Raw genomic sequence first — 10,546 nt, forward strand, 5'->3', positions numbered from 1 at the left:
ATCCCAGAACAGGGGTAGACACATGAGACCCTGCTTGAAGGTACCCAGCATGGCGAGAACTGAGTACACGTCAGCTACCCTGTTCTGCCGCGGGAAGCAGGTGGGAGAGAACTGAACAGGGGCGGCTGAGACAGGGAGGAGACACCTATACTCCGCTTCATCACATGCCCTAGAGTGTTCGCCACACTTTGAGCACCCCGCAGGCTCCTTCTCAGAGGCCTGCCAGGAAGGGAAGGATGCTTCCCACCCAGGGTCTCGGGGGGGCCTGTGTCTTGACCTTCCCAGCCTCGGTCCCAGCAAGGAACCCTCTAGGGTCGGAGCAAGGTGAGCTTTCCCAATATTGTCATCACCAACAGCCCCACTGTGTCCTTTCCACAGGGTCGCACCCCCACTGTCTGTGTGGTCGTGTCCCTCTGGGTCCTCGTCCCTCCGACTGTCTCTGTACGGAAGCACAAGCTGGCCGCACAGACAGGCCACGAGGAGAGGCCCCGTTCAGGGGCCCTGTGAAGATGAGGTAGCCAGCGGTCCAGGAGGCTCAGCTGCCAGACTCGTGAGGGAAGCACCTCCGAAGGACCGTGACCTGAAGCTGCTATTGCCACGTGCCACATCTTCCCGGCTGCCCCTGAGTGTTCTGGTCTGGCTGTCGATTCAGAGGAGGACCGGGTGGACTACGATGTCTCAGGGCCATCTGTTGCAGTCGTAACTGGGAGAGCTGGGACGAACCAAGCCCTGGACCCAGGGAGAGTGGCCTTGTCCCCCCACCCACCCCTTCTTCCCTGTCCTTTGTCCTTATTTTCTCTAGCACTTACAAAGGCTCGGTGGCTTTGAACCCTGGTTTTCCATCCAAGGAGACGCTTCTTGGGAGCCATCAAAGACCTGCCTGTCTTCCCGGAACCAGGCTGCGTGGACCAAGCCCCAGATGGCAGATGTCCCGGGGACATCTGCAGGGCCCCCTGATGGCCATGGGGAAGGCAAAGCCGGAGAGTCAGTGGGGAACTTTGTGAGGAAGGAAGAGGCATCTTCTAGGCTAGATGTGGGGCTCCAGCCTTGTGGGGGTGGGGGTCTCACATCTCGCCACTGGAACAGCATTCCACAGGACAGCATCCAACCGATGTCCCTTGAGGGCTTGGGAAGTGCTGTCTGTGCACACCCCGCCCCCAGCCTCTGACATGGGGGGGCAACAGCATCACAGGCTGGCCCTCACGCTCCCCTGGCACACAGACTCCAGAACGTCAGCACCTGCCCCCGCCCCCCACAACGCTCCTTAGAGTCTGCTCCTGCCTCTCCTGCCAGCAGACAGCAGCCCATCGACCCGCGCAGCTGGGGCCAGAGCTGTCAAGTGACCGGACTAGAACTGCTGTAGGTTCTCTCCTGCAAAGTGGGAGCTGGGGGCTGAGTCCTTCATCAGTGTTTGCTGGAATCCAACAAGTGATAAAGGCGAGGGCTGATGGGACCCAGGGTGCAAGGGAGCGAATCAAATACCCAGGGAATCAAAGGGAAAAGGGAATCAAATACCCAGGACCCAGGTAGAGGCCAGGAGCACAGCTCGCTGATGCTGAGCTTTGAGGTCTGGGGTAGTCATCTTCTGTGGCCAAGGGGGTGTCTTCTAGCCTTCCAGGCCGGGAAGTTGACTCCTTCCCTCCGCTGCCTGAACCGTGGGCGGGGAGCGCGCCCCCCCCCCCCGCCCCAACCACAACTCAGGCCAGCATCCTGCCCCTGGTCTGGGTGTTGTTAATATCTTTCTCCAAAATCTGGGTGTTGACCCCTCTCCACATCTGGGAAGTCATCTCTCTCCAGCCCGGGAAGGCGCAGACTCTATCCCGTCCCTGTCCAGGGAGCTCCTGTCAGTGCTGCTGCTCTCGTGTCCTGGACCACTGCACCTGGGGACAGGTGAGCTTCCGTGTGCTTCCTCCTTGGGACTTCCAGACCAGTCTCTTCGCGGCCACAGAGTCCCAGCCTCAAGCCCCGTATCGTCATACCTTACCTTGCTGAGTAGTCTCTGCGCCTGGGGGCCTTGTCTCTCTTTCTACGGGATTCACTCCTGATTCCGACACGTTCCCTCTCCACTCCTGCCGTAGCGCCTGGCGATCTCAAACTCCGCGACGATGATTCTCCAGCCCTTGGGACGTCCTCCCCTCCTCACTTGGCCACTCACTTGCTAGGCCAGGGTCCCTCTCACAGCCGCCACCCTCCAGGCCTAACCTCAAGCCTCACGTTCCCGTACGGCTTCCCGGCCCCGCAGCTCAGGTCCTCCTCTCCCCTTCCGCTTTGCTGAGACCGGCAGTCCTCAGATGAGGCTGAGGTCGGTGCTTGTCATCCACCGATGTCCTCCCGCTCCCTGGATCAAGACCCACGTGCCGGCCAGCCACTGTGCCGCTCCCCAACCTTCCTCGCTCCTCTTGCTTCAGCACATTCACTCGCCAAAGCCTAACCTGTGTCAAACCGCAGCTGTCTTTGTGGCTTGACAATCCCCTGCCTGTCCCTTCGCACAGCTAGTGGGTCTGGGTGGTGCCGGCGGCTTCCCTGGGGCACCTTCTGTCACCTGAGGGCCCCCTGGGATCCGGGGGTGAGAGGGGCACCATGTATGGACACTGGGGCTGTGGTCCCTGGACTTCTGGTTCCCTGCCCTGTGGCCCCGCCCTGCCCACGCTGGACCGGCTTCCTCATGTGCTTGGGCCAGCATTTCAGAAGAGTGCATAGACCCTCAAGGTCTCCTGAGTCCTGGGCTCCAGACCCGACGCGGCGGAACTCCCACTACCTTCCGTTGGCGGAAACGCGGCCAGATTCAGGAATAAGACGCCAGGTCATGCTCCTCTGTCGGCCCCACGAGCCCTCTGCCGTCCCAGAGCTGCTCCGAGCCCCTGATCGCCCTGGCTTTACCCTCTGGGCTGCGGGGCCACCCAGGATCTCACATTTGCTGGCCACGCCCCAGTGTGCTCCTGAACAATTTGAGCAACTTCCGGTCCCTCTCCTCGGCCCACGGTGCCTCCTCCCTGTCCCCTTCTCATCTGATGTGGCGCTGAGACCTGCCAGTCACCATGGCCCCTGGGTGAGGCCCCGGTGCTCCCTGCGCGAGGCGGGCACCTGGCCCCTCCCCTGTCTCTGCACCCTCACTGCCTCTCCCCGTGAGTCCGTGAGTCCGTCTCCACTGTGCTGCTCATGTTAGGAAAGCGCGACACAGTGTCAACTTCTCAGGTCCCCACTCGGCTCTGCACCTACCGAAGCCTCTCTCTGGCGAAGGTCCTGCAACAGCGACCCTCCCAGGTGAGCCCAGGTCCTTTCTTCCCCTCCCAAACCGCCGGTCAGTCCGACCCAAGACTGTGGAGACCATGCCCAGCAAGATCACCAGGATGTCCCTGTAGTGACGAGGGGGCTACACAGGCCTCACTCGCCAGCTGCCCTGCTCCTGCATTTCTGATATCTCCGTGACCCTCCCCCTCTCTGCTCCCTGAGGCCGTAGTCGCTGTCCTCAGCCTGGACTTGCCCAGGAACCCCAGGCCATCTCCCTTGTCTAACCCTAAGTGTCAGTGCGTTTCAGCACAATGTGTCCATAAGCATTTGCCGAGAGTGTCCATGGGGCTGAGTCTTGACTCCTGCTCTCAGTTTCATGCCTGCCCTGGTGCCCGCCCTCCCCCCAGCCCCATTACTACCAGGAGGTCCGACCACAGGGGCGCAGGAGGGGAGGTCAGTCCCCACGCTCCACAGCCCCAGGCTCTTCTCTCCGCCCTACGCTCCCCCCACACGGACTCAGCAGGACCCCCGCGTCTTAGGACGTCAGCCCTCTGATGCCTGGGGAGGGAGTTTAAGCACCAGCTTCTGTTCAGACAACTGGGCCATCTCCACCTGGCGAGGGGCCTGACTGAGGCTCCTGCCTTCTCTTCATCGCCTGGAGCTCTCAGACCAGCTGAACGTTCAGCCAGCATCCTTGGCACTTGGTGTCCACACCCGACCCTGGCCCATCAGGCCTGCAGCGCTCGAACTCCTGGTGTGTCCGAACAGCCCCTTCGGACTCCTCGCGTCCCTGCCGCTGTCACCGCGCGACCACCAGCTTCCCTCGCCCGGTTCTCAGAGAAGCTCCCAGCTGGGCTCCAGCTCCCTTCCTGACCTGAAGTCTTTACTCCACGCGGGGGTCCTGATGACCCTGTCAGGCCGGAGCGGAATCGGGCCAGGCCCCTCCTCGGGGACAGCACAGTGTGTTCAGCAGCCGCCCACCGCCTGGCCCCTCCACAGCTGCTCCCCAGCCTCCCTCCCCCGACATGGGCAGACACACTGGGGCCTCAGGCCTTCTGCAGCGCCTGTGTCTCCGCCTGGGCCTCTCCAAGACTTCCAGCTTCACTTTCCGGCTCCTTCTTCTTCGTCCTGGCAACACCTGCCTTCTTTCCTCCTCCTCCTCCTCCTCCTTTTAGATTTTATTTTTAAGGAATCTCTACAGCGAACATGGGGCTCAAGCTTACGACCCCGAGATGGAGAGTTGCGCACTATCCCGACTGAGCCAGCCAGATGCCCTACAACACGTGCCTTTTTTACCCACGTCTCCCACGCCATGTCTGTCCACTGCCCAGGAATGTGAGCTCTGCTTTGTCCCAGAGGAGAGCCAGGCATATAGAGTGAACCCTATAAAAACACGCTGACTCAATGAATGAGTAACAGATGGTAACAGAGTTAACAGAGTAACAGAGTAACAGACCTCCCAACCTCCAGACAACGATACAGTCTTGACCCAAAATCAGGGGTGACAGTGTCCCACCAACAGCCAAGTTATGGGGGCATATTTTCTAATATCTGATATCAAAATATGATTTTCAAGGCAAAAAAACCATGACTTCCATACAAATACATAGTGAACACATGTCAGGTGTGTGTTTAGCTCACCAGTGGGGAAACCAGAGGGTCCCAAGAGGCTTTGAGGAAGGAGCGCGGGTCAGGCACATAACCGGCAGATGCCACATGGGGCAGCAAGGCCATGTTCTCCAGGATGGCGGTCTCTCCGTCCAGTAGGACAGATGTCTACACCACATTAACTGCAGCTTCAAGAATCTCGACAAAAGCACCGCTAGGGAGACCTTCAGGGATAGCAAGGCTCCCTGTGCCTGATTTCCAAGTTTGGGGTAATTTTCCTGACTCTGGGGACTGGTGGCCTCTTCACCTCCGTCTGGCAGTGGAAGCCTCTCCCGCAACCTTCCCACCTGCGTCTCCCCCTCCCCACTTTGGCCCCAAGACCCAGATTCCAACCCGGTGAGGTGGGAGATTGGGGAGTGGGTCAAGGCAGGGGCTCTGGACTCCATGGGGTGTCAGGGCTTGGTGTCCTGGGGTGAGTCCTGCAGAAAGGAAGATAAGCTAGCTGAGCTTTCCTTCTCTTCCCCTCCCCGACCTCTTTTTCTCCCCTCCATGGGTGGGCAGAGTGGGGGGTGGCGGGTGGCGGGGGCGGGCTGCCCATGGAACACTTCGTGTTTTCTCTGTGCTGTGCCCTCCACCATTAGCCTTGGGCGTGTCAGGTGTCTCCTGTGCAGCTGGCTGTGGGTCTCCACACTGCAGACTCTAGGCCCTGTTCTCACGTGGGCCTGACCTCAGAGGACTTGTCCCTGACACACAGTGACCACATAGGATCTCGGGGTATGCCTGGCCCTGCAGCCACTGACAGCCCTAGCTCAGGGCCCATGTGGCCCAGTGTCCAGCTACACTCCTTCCTTGCCCTCACCAGATCCTGTAGGTTGGAACGAAGTTGAGTGCCCCCACCTTGCTCCTCTCCAACTCACTGCCTCCCGCAGGTTAGACTAGCTCCCCACATCTCCGGTCTGCGTCTTCTCTCCCTCCCTACAAGTCATCCCTACAGCAAGGGGAATCTTGCCCATCTGCAGACTCCATCCTGACTCCCCTGAGGGCCAAGTGCCCCCACCAGCCCAGAGTCTGTTTTGGGGAGAACCAGACATGGAACCGTCTGAGTGGCCCTCTGAGCCTGCAGGTCAGGTCAGGTCAGGATGGGGACAGCAGCTTCATTTGCATTTCTGGTCTGCCCTGAGTCCTGCGTCCCCTAGACACCCATTAGAAGGGGCTGTGGCTAGGAGACGGATGCGCCCACCAAGTGGGGGTGAGGCTCTGGCTTGAAGAGGGATGGGGTCCAGGACAGTGAGACTGTGGCCCAGGTCAGGGGGTGTTCAACCTTCCTAGTGCTGGCTGGGAGAACAGAGTGACCCTGCTCCCTCCGAGAACATGGAAAGGAGGGGGCGCCTCACTAAGCAGCCCAGCCCATAGGTACTTACAGCACATCAGGCTTCAACCACACAACTTCCATAAGAAGTTTGGCCCCGCCTCCCATGGTCTCTGAAGACTGGTCTGTTCAGCCACAGTGACCAACAAGCTCTGTGCTACTTTCTCAGCAAGTAATGGTGCCCTGTAGCCTCCAACATCTGTCCGTCCGGAGGCCTACAGGGCAGCCCACCCCATCATTCCACAGGGCCTCAGGGTGACCTTCAAGCTGCAACCAAGGGCCTTTAGCTAATCAGATGTCATCTGAGATGATGGTCTCAGGAGCTGTGACTGGCCAGGTGGAAAAGTGGGGAAAGGAATTAGCTTTGAACGAGAGCAGAGATGCCATTGTGTCTTGCTGAAAGGTGAAAGTGGTAGATTTGCATCTAGTAGAGGGCCGGACTGCGAGACTAGTACCTCTGTGTGGCACAAGTGGTAAGGACTGGGGACATTCTTGGAAAGGTTTTTTTGTGGTTGCACTTATTAGATAAGTCGAAGGGTTTAAAAATAAAATCTAGTATATTAAATGTCATAAAGGCTATTTTAAAGGTTTAAGGAAGTTTAAGGTAGTTAGTAAATGAAATAAAACATTAACCAAAGGTTCCTTTATACATGACTGTTATAATTTCGTAAATGGAATATTAATATTTGTGACAAGAACTTATATATTTTGTGGCCATATTATTAGCTGCATACAAGTTTGAAACTATTTTATTTTACCAGTGATCTCAACTTTTAATTGTTCCATGACTTTTTGTATCTCTGTAACATTTTACCTATAACATTTCTTCGCTGATAGAGTTGTTAATACGGCCACATGAGTTTCATCTCAGGTAATAGTCATGTGGTGTGTTTCTGTCCACCCTTTTACTTTCCGATTTCTTATATCCTTGTATTCCAGATGATTCCTGTCTTCTGTAAGCCAGGTAAAAATAGATTATTTCTAACCAGCCTGACAATACTGGTCATGTAGTCCCCCTGGATATCAGACCTCTTGTCAAGGCTTCAAGTCCCCAGTTTGTGGTGATTTGTTATGACAGTCCCAGGAAACTGAGACAGGTTCGGTCAGTTTGCTTCCTTAATGTCTTTGTATTTAGCTCTTCCTGTCAAAAGCAGGAAGGCAACGGTGGCAGGGGATGAAATAGCTAAAAGATAATGAAGATTCTAGTACCATGTGACAGTACTAAGAAATCAGAACACATGAATACCTTGTTGAATAATGGCCATCTGGGGGAGATGGGGGGATTTTCACATTCTGTATTCCTTACTTCAATAAACATCTGTGGAAGGAACGAGTGGAGATATACACTTAAAATATAAAAAGAAGGAAATTTAAACCCCTCTGTTTTTTGTGTGTTCACAATTTTGGAGCGCTATGAAATCTTTCTGGGGGGTTGGATAGGTGAAATGGCCAAGATCTCTATTGAAAACATTTATTTTTCCATTCTTTAACTGTTTTATTTCAAAATTATTTACTTACTTTCTTTTTTATTTATTTTTAGCTAATATATGCCCGTTATGCGGGGCTGGATCCCAGGACCCTGGGATCACAACCTGAGTCGAAGGCACACACTTAACGACTGAGCCCCCTGGGTGCCCCCAGCCCTTTTTATGGCTCAGTAATGTTCCATCGTGAGGGTGAACCCTGTTTTGTTGACGCATTCATCCGTTAATGGATTTGGTTTTTCCCACAGTTTCTACCTCTTATCTATTGTAAATTGTGCTGCTATGAATATTTGGGTACAAGTATTCGTTTGAAAACCTGTGTCCAGTTCTTTGGGGTCTGTACCTAGGACTGGAAATGCTGGGCCCCATGAGAACCCTGTTTAACTTCTTGAGGAGTGACTACACCGCTTTCCACAGTGGCTGAACCATTTACGTTCCCATCAGCAGTGTACGAGGGCTCCAATTTCTGTACATCCTCAAAACCTGTCACGGCTCTTTTTGAATTGTTATCTTATTATGACATCATCCTAACACTATACTTACAGTCATGCTATAATAATGGTGTGACATGGTTTCTCATTGTGATCTTGATTTGCGTTTCCCTGATGACTAATGATGTTGAACATCTTTTCATGGGGTTCTGGCCATTTTTGTATTTTCTACAAAGAAATATCTATTCAAACATTTGCCCAATTTTTAAAAAAGATTGACTTATTTATTTGAGAGACAGAAAGAGAGAACAGGGGAGAGGGAGAAAGAAACCCAAGAAGACTCCAGGCTGAGCAAAGAGCCCAACATGGGGCTCGATCTCACAACCTGAGATCACAACCTGAGCTGACGAGAGTTGACTGCCTGACCGACCTCACCATCCAGGTGTCCCATTCCCCCAAGTTTAAATTGAATCGTTTATCTTTTTATGGTTGAGTTCTAAGAGTTCTTTTTATGGTACAGATGCTAGACCCTTATCTGACATGATTTGCAAGTATTTTCTTCCATTTTGAGAATAGTCTTTTCACTTTCTGGGTAGTGTGCATGAGTCCATTTTTATAGAAAGTAAGAGATACACCTCTTTCATGAAAAAGCAACAACAGATCTGAATAAATACCCTCCTAAACCACTGCTCGTTATCTCTGGGTAGTTTGGATTGTCACTATTTTGTTCTTTCTGAATTAACTGAGGCAATGTTTTCCAAGCTTACGAATTTTGCAAATCGGTAAATGGAAAGTGAAAGTTTCCAATCATTCGTGTTACCACGGCTTCCATGCCTCCTGTAAAGAATGGGAAGCACAGGACATTTAGGGGGTTTCTGGACATTTACGGTGCTGTCCGGAGGTCCGGGACAGGTCCTACCTTGTCATTCTGTTTTGTTTCAGCTGCTCACTGGGATGCACCTTGGGAAAAGGAAACTGAAACCGAAGCTAAATTCAGCCACTGGTGAGGCTCTCTCCCCGACACTCCCCCTGACGTGCACAGCTCAGGTTCATAAAAGGGTGGAGCAGGAGAGGAGCTGGAAGCTGAGAGGCTGCAAACTGGTCTGTGTCTGTGGAGCACCGGGTGCCAGAGCCCACGGCCATGGTGAGCGCTGTTTGATAGGTGGCGGCGGGTGGGCTCTGTGCCAGTCAGTTTTCCTGCCTCTGCTGGGGTCATCAGGGGTGGAGCTCCCACCTTGTGCCAGTCAAGTGGAGTTGCTCTGAGCTCCCCCAGGTCCCTAGGCATGAGGGGAGGGACAGGGTTCTTTCTGATATCGGGTTGGGGTCTGGGTCTTGGAAAGTTCTGCCTAGTGTTTAACCCTGAGATCCCTCGGCACTGGCAAAGAAGGCATCTTAGTGGGTTAAGGGAGGCGGAGTGATGGTCGGGGCGGGCTCACCCTTCTTCCGGAAACGCTCCCTGCTTGCCTCCAGGGCCTGGGGTTCCTTTCCTGGCGGGTGGAGAGGGGCGAGCAGCATCCCCAGCCTTGTCCTGTGGCCAGTCATCTGCACGTAGTGGCTCCAGGACCGATGCCGACTTCTAGGAGTCTGTGTGATTTCCACAGGCGGGGAACCTGAAGGTGAAGATGCTGGGGGGCGAGGAGTTCCTGGTCCCCCTGAGGGTCTCCATGCTGGTGTCGGAGCTGAAGCAGCAGATAGCCCAGAAAACTGGCGTGCCTGCATTCCAGCAGCGCCTGGCTACCCACCCCGCCGGCCAGGTGCTGGAGGACGGGGTCCCCCTCACCAGCCAGGGCCTGTGTCCTGGCAGTACGGTCCTGCTGGTGGTGCAGAGCTGTGACGAGCGCCTGAGCATCCTGGTGAGAAACGACAAGGGTCGCAGCACCGCCTACGAGGTCCGGCTGACGCAGACGGTGGCTGAGCTCAAGCAGCAGGTGTGCCGGCAGGAGCATGTGCAGGCTGACCTGTTCTGGCTGAGTTTCCAGGGGAAGCCCATGGAAGACCCACACCGGCTGGGGGACTATGGCGTCACACCCCAGTGCACTGTGTTCATGAATTTACGCCTGCGGGGGGGTGAGGGGTGTGCAGGGGGGAGTGGGCAGGACCAGGAGGGCAGCACTGAGGGCCCCGCACCTGAGTCCCTGGCCAAGTGCGAGTAATAAAAGTTGACGCAATATTAAATGGGTCCTTGCGTGTAGTCCTTCCCTCCCTTCTGCCTCCCTGCTAATGGGCGGGGGTGGGACAGAAGAGGATGTGGGATAAGGAGACCCAGGATCACTGGGTGGTCACTAGGCTGGGGTTGCCAAGGGCAGGGACAAGTCTGGTGAGGTCAAACGGTGACCCACTCCCACCCACCCCTTGGATAAACGGAAGATGTCCGTGCCCACACCTTTGGGAAATTAGCTTCTAAAGAAAGAAAAGAGGCCCCT

The 10,546-nt window shown here is 55.1% G+C and overlaps 1 protein-coding gene across 1 annotated transcript; it reads left to right on the forward strand.

Moving 5' to 3' along the window:
* Positions 1–9,119: 9,119 nt before the first annotated feature.
* On the forward strand, positions 9,120–10,298 carry ISG15 (ISG15 ubiquitin like modifier). The gene is made up of 2 exons (XM_004781282.3): positions 9,120–9,267; positions 9,725–10,298. The coding sequence occupies exons 1-2, from the start codon at positions 9,265–9,267 to the stop codon at positions 10,274–10,276; spliced, it is 555 nt and encodes a 184-aa protein (XP_004781339.1). The 5' UTR covers positions 9,120–9,264; the 3' UTR covers positions 10,277–10,298.
* The last annotated feature ends 248 nt before the right edge of the window (positions 10,299–10,546 follow it).

Source organism: Mustela putorius, unplaced genomic scaffold (assembly GCF_011764305.1).
Source record: "Mustela putorius furo isolate JIRA1106 unplaced genomic scaffold, ASM1176430v1.1 tig00003853_pilon_pilon_pilon, whole genome shotgun sequence".
NCBI lineage: Eukaryota > Metazoa > Chordata > Mammalia > Carnivora > Mustelidae > Mustela > Mustela putorius.